Source organism: Dermochelys coriacea, chromosome 21 (assembly GCF_009764565.3).
Source record: "Dermochelys coriacea isolate rDerCor1 chromosome 21, rDerCor1.pri.v4, whole genome shotgun sequence".
In the NCBI taxonomy this organism is placed as follows: Eukaryota; Metazoa; Chordata; order Testudines; family Dermochelyidae; genus Dermochelys; species Dermochelys coriacea.
This window is the reverse complement of record NC_050088.1, coordinates 11,376,498-11,394,820: the sequence shown is the minus strand read 5'-3', so window position 1 is coordinate 11,394,820 and position 18,323 is coordinate 11,376,498. Positions and strand designations below refer to the sequence as shown.

The window sequence follows — 18,323 nt, the reverse complement described above, 5'->3', positions numbered from 1 at the left end:
CTGTGTGCAGAACTCCCCACTACCTCTGGGGTTAGGGGTGGGGAACAATTGTCTGGCCACTACCCAGGCTGAATGTGTTGATGGATGAAGGACTGCTGCATCTCTGGCCTGAGGCAATGATCCACCAACACCTGGCTGCTAATGACTTGCTCCTGATGATCTCTGGGGTCTGGCCAGCACTGGTGTCTGGCTGATGGCTGTGTGCACTGAGAACATGGGCCTCCGGATGAGCTGCATTTATACTAGACTAAGGGGGGTGTGTTGGGAGGGAGGGTTGGACATATCCCAGTTGCTGGGGGAGAATGGTGGGAGGGGTGCAGAAGGCCTCTTCGTTTGGGGAGGAGAGAGCGGGGCAGGCAGATGTAGGGAGATGAGAATTAGCAGTTGCTCTCTGTGTGCATGCGCAGAAGCACACAGTGTGGATTTGGATATAGATGTTCTTGTGTCAGTAGTCCAGGAAACTCCCTATGGAGAGGAGGTGGGGCAGGAGGGTGGGAGGACGCTTTATACATGAGATTTGCATTAACCTGCCTAACGATACACTTTGTTTTTCAGCATTAAACCATTTGCACAACCAGCCTACCCCATCCAGCCACCAATGCCTCCATCACTAGCCAGTAAGTGGGTCGCTTTCACTGGTGGCCAGGTTTCCACCAGTGCATTGCCTCTTGGAGGCGCAGAGATATTCGTTTGCTTGCCTTAATTGCCCTACCCTTGGCTCCTCCCCCAGAGGAAAACTACTCCACCCCAGCTTCTGCCCACTGCTCATGTGCATGTTCACATATGCATCTCTGTGTCCTTTTGCTATGGCCACCCAAGCTCTAACTTCTGACGGGCTGTTTCCTCCTCTTTCCATCATCTCCTGCACCAGGGATTCACACTTGAGAGCAGAATTGTCTCTTTTGCATCAGAGATGCCACCCCAGCTACCAGTCCTTGAGAACTGGTCCCACACCTGCCCCAAGCCCAAGATACTATGATGTCACCTCCACATCATAGTCTGTAATTCACCAGGGTGCAAAGCTCCCAAGACTGCCCCTGATCCTGAGTCTCCTCAGTCCGCTGGAATGAGAACCTGCCCTGTTTAATTCTGTTATCAGCAACAACCTGCCACCCGGTGGGCCCAGAAATAAAGCAACCTCCCAGCACACCCACTGACCCTTCAGCCTTTCCAAACGTAACCCAGCTAACATAGCGTGGCTCTTTATCCCTCCCTTGTGGCTAGACCACATATAGAAGTTAGTATGTCCACTACTGCTTCCAAGGTAAGGGAGTCTGTTCTTTAGCCCACGCTGTAGAGGCTCATGATCTTGGCTCCAGAAGTCCTAGGTTCAATCCTTGTGGGTAACCCAGCCAGCGGCATTGTTACATATTGAGCAAGAAACACAGGTGGAAATCCCCCGTTATCACAAAGTGTAATCTGATTAGCCAGGAAGACCAGTTAGCCACAACAGATCTCAGGAGGGCTGGTAGCAAAGACCAGCTTTCCTCTAAGGCAGTGGTTCTCCATCTTTCCAGACTGCTGTACCCCTTTCAAGAGGTTGATTTGTCTTGCGTATCCCCAAGTTTCACCTCACTTAAAAACAACTTGCCTACAAAAGCAGACATAAACATACAAAAGTGTCACAGCCACTAGTACTGAAAAATGGCTGACTTGCTCATGTTTACCATGAAATTATAAAATCAATCCATTGGAATATAAATATGGTACTTCATTTCAGAGTATGGTATATAGAGCAGGTTCTTGTCTGTATGAAATTTTTAGTTTGTACTGACATTGCTAGAGCTTTTTCTGTAGCCTGTTGTAAAACTAGGCAAATAGCTAGATTATGTGACGTACCCCCGGAAGACCTCTGCGTATGCCGGGGCACGCATACCCCTGGTTGGGAACCACTGCTCTAGGGGAAAGGAGGGCAATTGTTATTGACAGTGCTGTGGTGCCGACACACCTTGATCAAGAATCAAAGCCCTGTGGTGTTAGGTGCTGTGCATGTGTGTAATTTAAATAACCGTCAGCCCCCATCCCCAAAAGTTGACCATCTTAGCAGAGATGGGAGAGTGGGGGATGTCCCTGGCGGGACAGGCCTCTGTTTTCCCTCAGGGTTCACAGAAAAAGCGAAAGGCTTAAACACGCAGAACTCGGTCTGGAGCTGATGTGGGTCTCACATATCCGAAGGGAGTCAGCACCACGGGGGGTCAGCGTGTGCAGGCTGAGAGTCAGACTGGGGTGTATGCTGGGGGAGCTTCCTGGCAATGCTAACGCGCTGTAGCTCTGTGTCCCTCTCTAGTGGTAGATCACATAAAGAGGTGTGTGTGTGTCTGCTACTGGAATAGGCCCCCAAGGAAGGGGGGTGGCAGCCCCATTGCATGACACTTCTAGAGCCAGACTGGAGGTCCCCGCCGAATGCCCCGCACTTACGGCGCTCCAAGTTATCATGTGTGTGCTACGATGCAGATGGAAACCACTGTCCATGTTCATGCTGTCACCGCAGCTTATGTACTGCGCGTCAAGTCAATGCACAGCAAACCTGCCATCTAGACCTGCCCTTAGTGTAGGAAACCAGCCCAGCGTCGGCTAGGAGGAAGAGCAGCTGGACTTGCGGAGGCCTGCCAGATCTCTTTCTGCGTCGAAGTTGCGGGCACAAGTTTCCCTGAGCTTCCCCAGTATGCTCTAGGGGATGGTAGGTTATCCCATGGCTTGCTGGATGGTCTCCCTGTCTCTGTTCTAGGTTACGAGCCCCTGGCTCCTCTCCCACCGGCTGCCTCGGCCGTGCCCGTCTGGCAGGACCGCACCATCGCCTCCGCTAAGCTGCGGCTCCTGGAGTATTCAGCGTTCATGGAGGTGCCGCGGGATGCTGAAACGGTAACCCTATGGGGGGCGCCGGGAATTTTGAATCCTCACCCTGCCCTTCCAAATAGACTGACAGGGATGGGGATCCCAGAGATCAGAGAGGGCATTTCTGCTGTCCCTATGTTTCTTAGCACCAAGCCCAGGGACAGGTCTGGTGTCCCCCAGAGCTGCCCCTCCTATGCCTCTGTGCAGCAGAGGGGAGTGGAGAACAATTCTAGGCATTGCTTGGGTCCCTGTGATCTCTTAGCCCAGGTGGTGATGGGAGGCTGGAGGGCTCTGGGTTCCGGCATCTGACACAACATCACCGTAGTGGCTGTGGTTCCGTGGTGTGCGTGCGTCTAGGGCGACCGATGACAGCTCCCACATTGCTGACCCTTCCTGCTTCCTCTACAGTATAGCAAACACCTCTTCGTGCACATCGGGCAGACGAACCCCTCGTACAGCGACCCCCTGCTGGAGGCCGTGGACATCCGTCAGATCTATGACAAGTTCCCCGAGAAGAAGGGGGGCCTGAAGGAGCTCTACGAGAGAGGACCCCAGAACTCCTTCTTCCTTGTCAAGTTCTGGGTAAGAACCATGCTCCCACCCTCCCCACAATGCCCAGCTGTGTGTCTAGAGCCCCTTCCAGATGCTCCCACACACTGTGGTAGGCAGGAGCCGGCAGACCTGTTTGTACAATGATCCAAGTCGAGACAGAAGAAGTTTGTTCCCCAGCAGAAGCCAGGGTGGCAGCTGGCAGCTGTGGACAGACATGCAGGGGCTTTTATCAGCTATATCACCTCGGGGGTGATCCTGCCTGTCCTTACAAGCCACACCAGCTTGGGTTGGGTCCAGGCTTGGGTGGGGGATCTTCCAGGGTCACTAGAAACGGCAAGAACAGGTGTGGGTGAGTCAGAAGAGGGGCATGCTTCCCTCCCAAGTCAGTGCAGTGCTGGGAGCTGTGTTGGTAGGGGGCTCTTCCCTCTAAGGCACTGCTGAACCCAGTGACGTGCCATCTTCAACGCTGCCATTTCAGCCCCAGCCACATGCTTCTGCCTCCCACTGCAGCCAGTCTCCCCATGATCCCCAAGGCCCCAGCCTTCACTGGAATGTCAGCTCTGTCCAACGAGTGTGGCGGGGTTGGGGAATAGCAGGCGCAGCCGACAGTATTGGCACAGGAGGGAGACCGTCCCTCATCCTGTAAGCAGTGGGTCAGTCTGCTCTCTGTCCCTCTCTGCCTGCAACCCCAGACCTGGGAAGAGGGGGCATGAAGAGCCCCTGGAATTGTATCCCCCTTCCAGCCTGGGAACAGCAAGAAGAGGTGCCCATTCCAGTTGCCCTCCTTCTCCCCCACCCCCCAGGAGTGGGAGGAGAAGAGTCTCTGGAGCTGCAGGGAGGGCAACCGATGTGGGGGCTGGGAGGGGAGGGCCACATAATTAATTGCTCAGCTGGAGGAGGGGCAGGTTGTAGGGAGCAGGGAGACATGAAATTAATGAGACAGAATGTGGGGGTTGGAGAGAAGCTGGAAGCTCTGCGCCATCAGGGAGCAGCATGTCTCCCACGGGGGGCCAAAATCTCCTTCCTCTATACATTTTCGGGGAGCTGGCTGCACTAATTGCCCCCAGCCCCCACCCCACACACGCCTGTGCGGCATGAGGGAGTTCAAAAATCAAGACCGACCAAAACACACACTATCTTTTAAAAGTCTCCTGGTTTGGGGCGGGGTGGGTGGGTCTAATCCTGATTTCTGACCTCTTAGGGTTGTCCGTACTGTGTCCTCCTGAGACAGGAACGGCCCGAAGGGTAAGGACCTTGGTTTTAAGATCCGGCAGCAGTGTTTGCAAGAGCAGAGGTATTTAGCTCCAAATGCCAACTGTGGTAACTACCTCCTGCCTCCCTCAATTCTCTCCCCAGCCTGCTGGGTTGCAGTGGCTTATATGGTATTCTCTGCTTCCTGTCCTAACCTAGTGTGCACTCTTGCTGCACACTGTTCAACAGCTACTGTCTTTCTCCCCAGACGTGGTTGCATTTCAGGAGGGGCAGAAGTGCTCTCTGTGCATTCAGTCCGTAGAGAAAGATGGTATTTCTGTAAATCAGTGACTTTTTTTTACCTCCAGGTCCCTGTCCCTGAAAGCTCCACATTCTGGACCTTCCCGCCTCCAGCCAAAGCTTAGCTCAATTCCTGGTAACGCCCTCCCTTTTCCTCTGCTTTAGGCGGATCTGAACAGCACGATCCAGGACGGTCCTGGGACCTTCTATGGCGTGAGCAGCCAGTACAGCAGCGCAGAGAACATGACTGTCACTGTCTCCACCAAGGTGTGCTCCTTTGGGAAGCAAGTCGTCGAGAAGGTAGAGGTGAGTCCCACGCCCGTGAGGGAGTGCGGGCTAGTGGCTAGAGCATGAGATGGCGAGTCAGGCCTCCATTCCCAGTTCTGCAACTGGCTCCCTGTGTCCTTTGGTGAAGTCACTGCCTCTCTGTGCCTCCGCTTCTCCATCTATAAAATCCCCTTCCTGGGGATTCAGAGCTGAATTAAGAGAGATCTGTGCCGTTATTACTTATCGTAGGAACGTGCAGTGCTGTGTCACAGGTAAAATGTGCCAGATGCTAACAGAATCCAGCCCCAAAGAGCTAACAGCCTAAAGGCATGATTGAGTGGAAATAGCTGGATGAAAGCTGCTCCTTAAACAGATCTGGGCGCATCTAGTTACCTGACGTAGTAAATTTCAGCCTTCTGCAGTGATATTATCCCAGTTCGCTTAGGCTCATGCTGCAGATCCCAGTGTCTTTGCTACCTACATCCTCTGTCCTGCATGCTCCTACTCCCGCCCGCTCCCTTGCACACTCTGAAGGCAGCCACATGCTAACTGTGTAGTAACACTGAGCACCTGGATCTGTTCTTCTGCAGACAGAGTACGCACGGCTGGAGAATGGCCGGTTCGTCTATCGAATCCATCGGTCCCCCATGTGCGAATACATGATCAACTTCATCCACAAACTCAAGCATCTCCCGGAGAAGTACATGATGAACAGCGTCCTGGAGAATTTCACCATCCTGCAGGTACCTGATGTTGCCTCCTTTCTTCTTCTTCCATCCCCATTCTCCACTTCCAGGCTCACCATGCATAAGTGACGCACGACTTACTGATGACCACAATCATATGACCACCCTTTGTTGCATGTCGGTGCAAATCCCCTCCCTCCCATGGTTAAGACTGAAGATGTCCCCCCACTATAGACCAGGGCCTAAACTTTCAGAAGTGAATAGTTATTCTGGATGCACTCCTTGGGTTGCGTTAAATGAATGCCTTAGATGAATTCAAACTGGAACAGGTACAGAGAAGGGCTACTAGGATGATTCGAGGAATGGAAAACTTGTCTTATGAAAGGAGACTCAAGGAGCTTGGCTTGTTTAGCCTAACCAAAAGAAGGTTGAGGGGAGATATGATTGCTCTCTATAAATATATCAGAGGGATAAATACCGGAGAGGGAGAGGAATTATTTAAGATCAGTTCCAGTGTGGACACAAGAACAAATGGATATAAACTGGCCATGGGGAAGTTTAGACTTGAAATTAGACGAAGGTTTCTAACCATCAGAGGAGTGAAGTTTTGGAATAGCCTTCCAAGGGAAGCAGTGGGGGCAAAAGATCTATCTGGCTTTAAGATTAAACTCTATAAGTTTATGGAGGAGATGGTATGATAAGATAATGTGATTTTGGTAAGTAATTGATCTTTAAATATTCATGGTAAATAGGCCTAATGACCTGTGATGGGATATTAGATGGGTGGAATCTGAGTTACCCAGGAAAGAATTTTCTGTAGTATCTGGCTGGTGAATCTTGCCCATATGCTCAGGGTTCAGCTGATCGCCATATTTGGGGTCGGGAAGGAATTTTCCTCCAGGGCAGATTGGAAGAGGCCCTGGAGGTTTTCGCCTTTCTCTGTAGCATGGGGCACGGGTCACTTGAGGGAGGCTTCTCTGCTCCTTGAAGTCTTTAAACCACGATTTGAGGACTTCAATAGCTCAGACATAGGTGAGGTTTTTCGTAGGAGTGGGTGGGTGAGATTCTGTTGCCTGCGCTGTGCAGGAGGTCAGACTAGATGATCAGAACGGTCCCTTCTGACCTTAGTATCTATGAATAAACCCTGATAGTCAGACAGTGCTGAGCACCTGCCCTCTAGAAATCAGGCTTGTTTAAGGTGATTCAAGTTGGACACTTAAAATCATTTTGAAAACACAGGCTCTAATTTCTTCAAAGCCATTTCCTGATCGAACCAGCTTTCCTAGAACCTAGAATTTTTACAGGCCACATCTTGTGCCGAGGTGGCCTTTAGGGGAAAGTTTGAGGCAAAATCACACAGGGATTTTGAGAGAGCTTTTTTCTTGGGGGGGGGGGGGTTAATCCTATTTTGTTCACACGAATTTTATCCTTCAAAAGTGAGTGTGTGTATAAAATACATTCAAATGTAAAGTGAATAGACACTATAGAGATACCCATATTAATAAATATATATGCAGCTGTGTACCCGATACACGTAATTCACTGGAGCTGGTCACAAAATAGTCCTCAAAACAAATACTGTTTAGATAAAACTGAAATTTTCTGAGAAATTGTGTCGATTTCAATGCCATTTCCCACAGAAAATTTATTTTCCAAATGAAATTTCTTTTGGAAACGTTTGTTTTGAAATGTATTTGTTTGTAGATTTTATCATATGTACATTATTTCATGACCTGTAGTAGTAGTGTAAAATATGCTACCATACGTCAAGTCATAGCATAATCTGACATCACATGTCATTATAGATTCTTACATGTCTTATCAGAACTAATGTAAAAAAAACGTAATATAAAAACATTTTAAAAATCATATACATTTCTAAAGAAAGATTTCACTTTGAAATAAAATTTCAATATTTTTCCAACACTACTTTTTGGGGCCAGAAGTTCTGTTTCATGGGAAGTTTTGAAAATATTTGTTTTTGTTCCGGTTCAGAATGAAAACAAATTGTAAAGTGTCAAAAATGTCCCAAGAAACAAAAGTTTGGCGTTTGCACCAGCTCTAGATTTCACCTACGTTGTACTAGGGTAAGTGGCTTCACAAGGCGCAAGCCAGCGGAGACTCAGGGTGGGTGTGTGTGTGTGTGTGTGTGTGTGTGTGTGTGTGTATATGTACATGTGGATACAGATCTATAAAATAAATTATCCACATGGTAAAACTGTGCCTTACAAGATAACACAGAAGCCATCTCTGGACTCTCCTGACTCCTCTCTCTCTCCTATCCACCCAGGTTGTTACGAATAGGGATACCCAGGAAACCTTGCTCTGTATAGCCTTTGTTTTTGAGGTATCCACCAGCGAGCACGGCGCCCAGCACCACGTGTACAAGTTGGTCAAAGACTAGAGGCCCTGTGGGATGGGTGGGGCATGGGGGGGAGGGAGGCCTTTGCAGAGAAGCTGCCCGTGCAGGATGCCTCTGTGGAAGTCTTTTGAAAACGAGAAAAAGAAAAGCCAAAAAGACTGACTCACAATCAAAGATGTTTTCTACTTAGGAACAATTTTTTTTAAAAGAATAAGAAGAAGAAACCATAGAGCGAAAGGAGGGGCTCATCCAGAGCTGGAAGGGGAAAGACTTGGCCTTCGTCGTTGCTGAGGCCTACCGCCTGTGTGCCTTTCCCAGCATGCCGTCCTAGAGCGGCATGTTGCCACATCGACCGACAGCCCCTTCTTAATACCCAGATGCGCCTCCTTGCTCAGATATAAATGATCGTGCGCCCCGGCCCAGCTCTGCCTGGCTTCATTCTGATGAGTGGGTGGTGCTGAAATTGCCTTTCAGAGTGGGATGAGAAAGTGGATGCTGCCTGGTTTATCCAAAAAGACATGGTCTGGTCTGGAAACAGGCAAGGGAAAGGGAGAATTTTTCTGCCCCACTCTCTGCAGTGGGCGATGTGCAAAGCCAGCATGGCCCACAGAGACGCAGGTCAGGTCTTTGTGTGTAACGTCCCCGTCAGTTAGTTGCAAGAGGGAATGGTGACTGTAAAAAGTGTTATCACAGCAATGGCACTGAGCACTGTGTTTGTTTCAGGAGTGCAGAGATCCTGCAACACTGTCCCTGGAGCTACGGTTATGGAGGTACCCACAGCAATATGCTTGGCATTATGGTTCGTGTGGGAGGGCGTTGGTCCCACGGCAGTGTCCCAGACATTGGGAGTGTGGGTGCATCACCTTGGAGCATGTGTTGAACCAGTTGAGAGAAGAGGGTCCTAAGTGCATGGCTGTGGGAGGTCAGAGCAGGTGGTGGGAGGACAGGAAGGTGGCAGAATGACAGGAAGGGACTCAGCTGGAGAAAAGAGATCTCAGAGGCTATGGAGACCAGCAGTATAATGGCTGTACCCAGGCAGAGTCTGAGAGGCCGGGGGGGAGGTCCCTGGGCTGGGAAAGGATGGGATCACCCAGGAAATTCTCAAACATCCCAAGCGACTGGAAGCTTTAAGCAGCTCTTGCCGATGCTTTGGCATCTGACTTCATGGCAGAGATGCAGGAAAAGCTTAGACCAAAGCCAGAAGATCAGTTTAGCAGGGTATTAACTTTCCCTATCACCTCCCATTGCTTTCCTGATCGTTCCCATCTGCAGGCAATGGAGTGGAGTCTACCCATCCACCACAGTGGTACCTTATAACCCACCTCACATTCTCCCCATTAGCCAAATCCACCAATGGTGTGAACCACACAACTCCCTGGACTTCAGGGGTGTCGCATTGGCTGAAATCTGGCCATGTAGCTGTGACAAAATGGAAGGTGGTGATATGTCTGGGGTACAGCTTAAAGGGACACTGTTGGGTAGTGAAGGTCCAAAATGTAGGGTTTGTCATTTAAAGGGGCAGTCAGGAGAGTTGTTCAAACTTGAATGGAAACATTTTTTTCATAATTTTTTAAAATTAAGTTTTAAAATACGTATTTTTTTAAAGAGAGAGCGTATTTTTAATTGGGGTGGAACTCTCCTGCCCCTGCAGCGTTTGCAGCCCAGCCTTGTGAAAGTGACTAGAACCAACGTGAAACTGACTCGTATAGTGTCAGTTCAGATGCAGGAACACACCAACTAGCAAAATAAAAGGTGATGAATGTCCTCCTCTCCCGCTGAAGTCAGTAGGAGTTTGGGCTCCGCGCACCATCCGGGCTTAGGCCCAGGGGTTTTTACTCAGTAGTGTTCCTCTAATTATTCATTTGTGGCTTAATAGTAAGTAATAGGGAAATGGCAACAGGATTGTGTTTTCCCACCCTAATTTACATATGTAAATTTTCCATCTCATCCTCTTTGGCATTTTCGGTCTGACTTTTTTCAGTTTATGCTTTTCCCTTGCCCCACCTGCCCTTCCCACTGCCTCTCCTATGCCCTGTCCAATCCCCACTGAGGGACGTGGCTTTTCCACTGAGGAGCTCAGAGCCTATCACTTGACATGGGGATTTCCTTTGAGGGCTTTGTGACTAACTGGGGGAAGCTATCTGTGGCTGCATTTCGGGGAGGAGGCCATATTGCATTAGGGAGTTAGGAGTTGGAACGTGCTTCTTTTGCCACTAAGACGAGTGAGTCTGGCGGAAGCTGGAGCAAGAGAGAGATCGCTAGCATGAAGAGGGTGAATGGATTGGCCTGCTGATGGCTGGAATCCAAGGGTCCTTGTCGCCCAGCTAGATTAGCTTGTAGGCTGATCCCAGCAAGGCTGCTGCAAGGGGAGGTCCCAGTGCTGGAAAAATGTCAGTCTCCTAGGAGACTGCAGATCTCTGGAAAGGGGCCCAAAGAGAGCGGGGGTCTTTGAGATGGTGCCTGAAGGAAGAGACTGGCCATATCAGGCAGATGGTGATTGGGCAGATCTCAAAGGTTTGGTGCATGTAGGTGGCATAGATGTAGTGGAAGGAGAGCAGGGGGGACACTGCCCTTAGGGTCCTCTCCCTTCCTCCCCATTACTCTGCAGACTTCTCTTCCTTTTGCTGTCTTCAGGAGGGGGCCTGCTCCGGATGAAGGGGGACAAGGAGGGGATCTCACAGATATGTGAGCCCTACTGCATTGTGCTACTTCCTAAACTTGTGGGTTAATGGCTTGTCGTTCCAGTGCTGCCTTCCTCCCACTCTCCTGGGAGGAAAGTGAGAGCAGTGCTGGGTTGAGGAGGCAGAAGGGAGGGGAAGGGGATGTTACGGAGACAGACGTTTCGTTGCTTCATACCCTGTCCTTCCCAGTGGACTTAGCCTCGCTTTCAAGGGGCTGAATCTTCAGTATTGACCCTTTTCTTCTTCCTTTTTATGCCCCCTCTGCTGGAGCTAGGGATTGATTAGCATGTTGTTCTGAAGGCTAGATGCCCAGACATTGCTTGGTGACCAGGTGTACAGTTATTGTATAGCTAGGTAGGCAGGCAGGCAAGTTATGGGTCTTTGAATCCCATATGAGGGCCCTGGGTTTCTGTGACCGGGGGAAGCTGTCAGGAGCATTGAGGGAATTGTGAAGATTCCAACCCTTGAAGGAAACCATCTGTTGGTGAAAGTTTTTCTAGTACAACATATTTAACTATTCTAATAACATTGCGATTGGTGCCACCTGTGGGCATCCTGGAAACCCCTCCCTGGGGAGTCTTGACGGACACGCCCATGCCCGTGTGAGCCGGAGGGAGCTGATGGGACTGTTGACGGGGCGGTCTGTTGGAACCAGAGCAGTAATACAGCAAAGCCCAGTGCACTAGCTCAGGAAATAAACCTTAATGCAGAGCATACACGGCCGTGCTGGGGAGCAAACAGCAGGCGCTGAAGTTCCAAGAACTGATGGTACGTGGAATTCAGAGCGAAGGCATGTGAAGACTCCCAGGACTTCCACCCCTGAGTTATTCTGAACCTTGGTCCCCAGTCTTCCTGGGTGGGTGGAGCAAATGTCCCAGGCTCCCTGTCCCCCTTGGTGTGGGCGAGTAGCTGTCCCCCAGAGCGGCACAAGCTTCGTTCCTAGGAAGACTCAGTTGTCGGTGGCTGATTCTCGAAGGCCGAGCACGCTGACGTCTGGACGCTTCGGCCCATCTCTAGCTGTGGGGTAGGGAGTAGCTGGAGGAGGAGGTGGGGAGCTGCTGTCTGTGCAGTTCGGGAGGGGGAGAATCCTGAATCTCCATAGTCCCTTTCTGTGCCCATGTTCCAGTGGTGGGGAGACCTGGCTGGGTTTCTTATATGTAGCATGTTTGTTTGTTTCACTTGCAGATCTAAAACTCTGGGAATTGAGGTTCAACCCTCCCTTTTCCAAGCATTCCCGTCAGCATGCAGAGAGACACAACAATGCCCCCCTCTTCCCCTCACTAAACCTGCCTTCCGGACAGAGGGCACTGTATACACTCCTGCGGCAGGCTCCAGTCCCCTCGCCGAGGGGAGGGTGGGGGGAGTTTGCTCTGCTAGACGAGTTGGGCTTTATAAAAACCCAACACAACCTGCCCCGCCTTTGTGTTTGCCCCGCTCCCCCACTGGGCCAGAGCCCTGTTTGAAAAAATCTCTTCTTAAACTGGACTGTTTTATGTTTCTTAGCCCTTCCTCTGCAACCCACCCACCTCCCTCCCTTGTAATCTCAGAGCATCATGCAGTAGATCCGCTGCCTAGTTCCCTGGCTGTTCTCACACGCCCTCTGACCTCTGGTTTGCGGACACAAATACACACCCACGTGCTGCCCGTTAGCCCGGCTGCCGCTCATTCCTAAGGGACAGCGGCAGAGATGCCAAATGCGTGGCTCTCCTGTAATGGGACTTAAACAGGTACCCAGAGACTCTTAATCAATAACCAAGCCCCTTCCTCTCCTCCTCCCCCATTGTATTTATGAATTTCACATGAAGTACTGTTTTATTTTTTTAAAGACTTTGTAAAGCTTACCAGGGTTATGGTCACCATTTGTAGAGCTGTGTCAGTCCACAATGTAAAACCATTTTTTATGTATTATATTTTTTGTGTATTTTTTTTAATCCAGCTGTGATGGGTTGTATCATATATTTGTTGTGTTTACTGGATCTGTCCAACTTCAACAAGGTGAGACAGTGGAGCGCCTACAAAACGATGGGTCTGCTGAAAACCATTAAAATTATTTGTTCATGGGTTGGCTCAACACAGTTCCCGAGCTGGTATTTTTATTGTCTATTGTTTTGTATCATTGCACTGACTAGAGACCCTAACAGAGATCAAACCCCATTGCGCTAGGTGCTGTACATATACAAAGGAGGAGAGAGCCTACAGGCCAAACAGACAAGACAAAGGGACTAGCATCATTCTCATGTTACAAACGTGGGGGGTTGAGAGATGCAGTTCCTTTCTCAAAGTCACACAGAGAGTCTGTGTCTGAGCCAGGATTGAACCCAGCTGTGGATCCAGTCTTTATCTACATTATCACCCTTCTTCAGATTTTCTATAACCTCTTAGATTGCAGGTGATGGGGTTTTGTTTGTTAAGGGTGCATTTTTGTTGTTTATCCACTACAATCCATCCATCATCTTCAACAGGCAAGGCACTTACATATTCCTTGTGTTGATTTCCCCAAATGTAAGACGGAGGAGAAAAAGCAAATATCAACGTTTAGATGAATATCAAGACCTATTTATCAGAGAAGTATTTTTCTTACTAAATCTTAGGTCATCATTTGTTTCAAGAAACCCCAAACCAAGACAGCAGTATATGTATTGGTACTCACATTCTGAATCTCAGAGGCAGTTTTTCCGTTTTTGGCCATGAATGTCAGAAATCTGAGAAAAAGAAAGAGTACTTGTGGCACCGTAGAGATTAACAAATTTATTAGAGCATAAGCTTTCGTGAGCTACAGCTCACTTCATCGGATGAAGTATGCTCTAATAAATTTGTTAGTCTCTAAGGTGCCACAAGTACTCCTTTTCTTTTTGCGAATACAGACTAACACGGCTGCTACTCTGAAACCTGTCATTATGCAAGGAAAAGAAATCTGAGAGTCTGTTTGTTGTCCCCTATCCCCTCCCCTTTGAAAATTAAGAGCCCTAAGTAGGGCTAAGAGCATCCCCATCTGTACTGAGTGTCTCCTGGAGACAGGCTACCACGTTGCTGGTCCTGGAATCCTGGGGTAGAGGGCTCCCCTGAAAAGATACTATCGCCCTGGACTGAGAGATCTTTTCTACTTAGGCTTCATGGCTGCAGAGTGGGTGAAACATTGTTCAGATAAATACAGTGCACACAATCACCGTGCATATATCCATGCCAATGCCAGGCCTGTGAATAGATGGAGACTGGCCAATCCAGGAAGCGTGTAAAGCTACAGATCTCGGGGCGGTTTTGAAAAAGGCGGCAGAACCTGTGGCCCGACATACCCACAGCTGCCAGCCCTCTGTACCCCCTGCAGTCACTGCACCCACACAGCCACCCCCCATCCTCCCGGCCATCATGGCACCTGCCCAGCTCCTCAGGAGCAGCCCACCAGACATGCGGAGAACTCTGGGACTGACTGCTTCATTCTCCAGCTGGTAGATAGGTGTGGGGCAGAATGGGGAGCTGGTATTGGGGGAAGAGGGGCAGGTCTGGAGGGAAAATGGGGGAGGAGGGGAAAAACTGGGATGGGGGTCATGTGGGATCAAACGAGGGGGTGGGGGAAACGTGGGGGGAGCAGAGCCCATTGTGTGAGGGGTGGAGAGAATCTTATGGTGGGCTTAGCAACTGGGGCAGGGAGAGGAGTTGATATGGGGGGGCGACTGACAGGGCGGGGAGAGAAGTGATGGTATAGAAGGAGCAGATGGACTCCGTGGACAAGAAGGAAATGGTGGGGGGAGTGAGCAGACCCATGAAATACTCTGGAGGGAGGGGATAGCAGCTGATCCAGGCCTATGTCCCTGCTTTTATTTATTTGTATTAGTGTAGGGCCTAGGCGCCCGCTGTGCTAGGCGCTTTATCCCCCACCCCCTTAATCTACAATGGGATAGCCCCTTAATGACAATCTACTGCTGCTGCTTGAGGAAGGAGGAGCAGGATCAGAGACTTGGATCCTGTATGTGTCCCATCCCCCCCTTCCCTTCAGGCAATGGTGGGGAAGAGCCGGTCCCTCACCGTGTGCATGTTTCCCCAATGGAGATGCACAGAACTTGGGAGCTAGGGTTAGTATAGTATCAACTGGGCTGTGGATGGGGTGGTGTTTGGCTAGGGATGGCCTGATAGCCCATTCCTAGACCCTTGCATGCTATTCTCAGGCTCTCCACTTGTATTTCCACCAGCCTCTCGTGAGCCTGTGTGGTGAAACCTCCCCTTGACTGAGTTCAGCGTCCAAACACTGGTTTAAAACAAAAGGAAGTACCTCTTCACCCAACACACAGTCAACCTGTGGCACTCCTTGCCAGGGGATGTTGTGAAGGCTAAAAGTATAACTGGGCTCAAAACAGAATTAGGTAAGTTCCTGGAGACTAAGTCCATCAATAGCTATTAGCCAAGGTGGCCAGGGATGCAACCTCATAGTCTGGGGATCTCTAAACCTCTGACTGCTGGAGATGGACTGGATGACGGGATGGATCACTTGATAATTGCCCTGTTCTGGTCATTCCCCCTTAAGTATCGGGCATTGTTAGAGACAGGATACTGGGCTAGATGGACCATTGGTCTCTGACCTAGTATGGCCATTATCTTCTTACAATTGGGGCCTTGTCTTGTGTCAGTAAATGTACAGGTGCAAGATAAACAGATATAACCCGCTTTAAATCAATAAATGTGTCTGCAGCCCTTGAGCTAAATTGCTGTGTAAAGTCCTGTGTGTAAACAAACCTGAACTGACCCCGCTCTTCCCCTGCCTCCACTTCCAGCATATTTTCTTTCTTTCTCCATCCCAATCTTTCCTCTTCATTTCCACCTGCCCTCCTGATCTAACCTATTCATAGATTCATAGATATTAAGGTCAGAAGGAACCATTCTGATCATCTAGTCTGACCTCCTGCACAACGCAGGCCACAGAATCTCACCCACCCACTCCTGCAAAAAACCTCACCTATGTCTGAGCTATTGAAGTCCTCAAATCGCGGTTTAAAGACTTCAAGGAGCAAAGAATCCTCCCTCAAGTGACCTGTGCCCCATGCTACAGAGGAAGGCAAAACACCTCCAGGGCCTCTTCCAATCTGCCCTGGAGGAATATTCCTTCCCGACCCCAAATATGGCGATCAGCTAAACCCTGAGCATATGGGCAAGATTCACCAGCCAGATACCCAGGAAAGAATTTTCTGTAGTAACTCAGATCCCACCCCATCTAACATCCCGTCACAGGCCGTTGGGCCTATTTACCATGAATATTTAAAGAGCAATTAATTGCCAAAATCATGTTATCCCATCATACCATCTCCTCCATAAACTTATTGAGTCCAATCTTAAAGCCAGATAGGTCTTTTGCCCCCACTGCCTCCCTTGGAAGGCTGTTCCAGAACTTCACTCCTCTGATGGTTAGAAACCTTCATCTAATTTCAAGTCTAAACTTCCCAATGGCCAGTTTATATCCATTTGTTCTTGTGTCCACATTGGTACTGATCTTAAATAATTCCTCTCCCTCTCCGGTATTTATCCCTCTGATATATTTATAGAGAATAATCATATCTCCCCTCAACCTTCTTTTAGTTAGGCTAAACAAGCCAATCTCCTTGAGTCTCCTTTCATAAGACAAGTTTTCCATTCCTCGGATCATCCTAGTAGCCCTTCTCTGTACCTGTTCCAGTTTGAATTCATCCTTCTTAAACATGGGAGACCAGAACTGCACACAGTATTCCAGGTGAGGTCGCACTCTTCAGAAAAGAGGATTTCAGAAAGTTAGCAGAACTAACAAGCTAAGATAAAAATCAGGGTTGTGAGAGATAAAGTACTAATCCACCTCCTTCCACAATAAGTATCCTGCATATTGGAATGTTTGTAGAAACTTAAACAGAAGGAACCATTTTGCAAACGTGCATAAAATATAATGTGCAGTCACAAAACTTTGTGATGAAAGTGCAACACAAAAGTACCTGCTTACGAGACCTGTGACCCGTTTGAACAAAATAAAGGTTGGAAAGTAATTATGGAACCAAATGGAAACCCTGTTATAGTTTTAAGGGACCAACCCAAAGTACTGCCAGAGAAAGCATAACAAAAGGTCAGGAATATATCTGAGACAGAAGAAAATCTAAAAGTAAAATCAACAGTGAAGAGAATTATGCATAATAGGGATATCAACTATGAAGAGTGGTACATGCATAACAACTCTGAGATCACTTGGTTTTGTGATTGTTCAGGCTGCATTACAAATTAAAACTTGGGAAGTATTAAAAGCAAGTCAAGTGTCCATCTCCCATGGAGGTAGATACAAATCTGATTATCTAACTGGAAATATAATACTCAAGATGATGGAGATGAACTTATGATATATTAAAGACAGATCACAATCTTTCAAGCCCTGAGGTAGGGTTATTATTATTCCCCCAGGAATAAAACCCCAACTGACATGCAGCAGCCTGAAACCTTAAAATGTATCGTGAAAAGCTGAGCTGACATGCAGGCAGATGGAACCTACAGCCGGCCCAGCCCTACCATGGAGAAAGGGAAGTATAAGACCTGGCCAGCATTAATGCTACTACTTAGTGCTAGGTTTCAGAGTAGCAGCCGTGTTAGTCTGTATTCGCAAAAAGAAAAGGAGGTCTTGTGGCACCTTAGAGACCAACAAATTTATTTGAGCATAAGCTTTCGTGAGCTACAGCTCACTTCATCGGATGCAACCCCCATCTTTTCATATTCTCTGTATATATATATATATATATATCTTCCTACTGAATTTTCCACTCCATGCATCCGATGAAGTGAGCTGTAGCTCACGAAAGCTTATGCTCAAATAAATTTGTTGGTCTCTAAGGTGCCACAAGTCCTCCTGTTCTTTTCACTTAGTGCTGACGCTCATAAAAAGACACATTTCAAGAAGTCCCATTTTCACCACAAAGATTTTGTACCGCTTGTTTCGGGGATTTTCGGTGGGCCTGCATGGGTCTGTCCAGAGGCTTGTTTAGAACTGGCCATGGGGGACCATGGAGGGGAGGGCATGTCCCTATAAATGCAAAAAGAAAAGGAGCACTTGTGGCACCTAGAGACTACTCCTTTTCTTTTTGCGAATACAGACTAACACGGCTGCTACTCTGAAACCTATAAATGCAGGCACCTCGGCAGGCTGGGCTCTCTTTTAAAGTGCAAGAGTTGTGCATTCTCCCCAACACACACTCTCCCCTGCACCCCCTAAAATTAGAACCCCCTGCCCCCTAGCCTGGGGGGAGCCCACCCCCGCAGATTTCAGAGTAGCAGCCCTGTTAGTCTGTATTCGCAAAAAGAAAAGGAGGACTTGTGGCACCTTAGAGACTAACACATTTATTAGAGCATAAGCTTTCGTGAGCTACAGCTCACTTCATCGGATGCATCCCCCCCCCCCAGAGTGAGCCATGCACGCCCCACAATGTGCCTCCCCTCGCCCCCCAGCCGGGAGAG

At 48.9% G+C, this 18,323-nt stretch overlaps 1 protein-coding gene across 3 annotated transcripts in view; it reads left to right on the top strand.

The window, feature by feature from the left end:
* Positions 1 to 12,945, top strand: part of TEAD3 (TEA domain transcription factor 3) — a 58,010-nt gene extending 45,065 nt beyond the window's left edge. For 2 of the 3 annotated variants that reach the window (XM_043500425.1, XM_038380218.2), the window contains exons 8-13: positions 556 to 617; positions 2,729 to 2,862; positions 3,244 to 3,417; positions 5,044 to 5,184; positions 5,736 to 5,888; positions 8,122 to 11,915. In XM_043500425.1, coding sequence (XP_043356360.1) covers positions 556 to 617; positions 2,729 to 2,862; positions 3,244 to 3,417; positions 5,044 to 5,184; positions 5,736 to 5,888; positions 8,122 to 8,235 — 778 coding nt within the window. In that variant the 3' untranslated portion in view covers positions 8,236 to 11,915. Of the gene's footprint in view, positions 1 to 555; positions 618 to 2,728; positions 2,863 to 3,243; positions 3,418 to 5,043; positions 5,185 to 5,735; positions 5,889 to 8,121 lie in introns of all 3 variants that reach the window. The other variant, XM_038380217.2, reaches the window with a different exon arrangement.
* Positions 12,946 to 18,323: the final 5,378 nt, after the last annotated feature.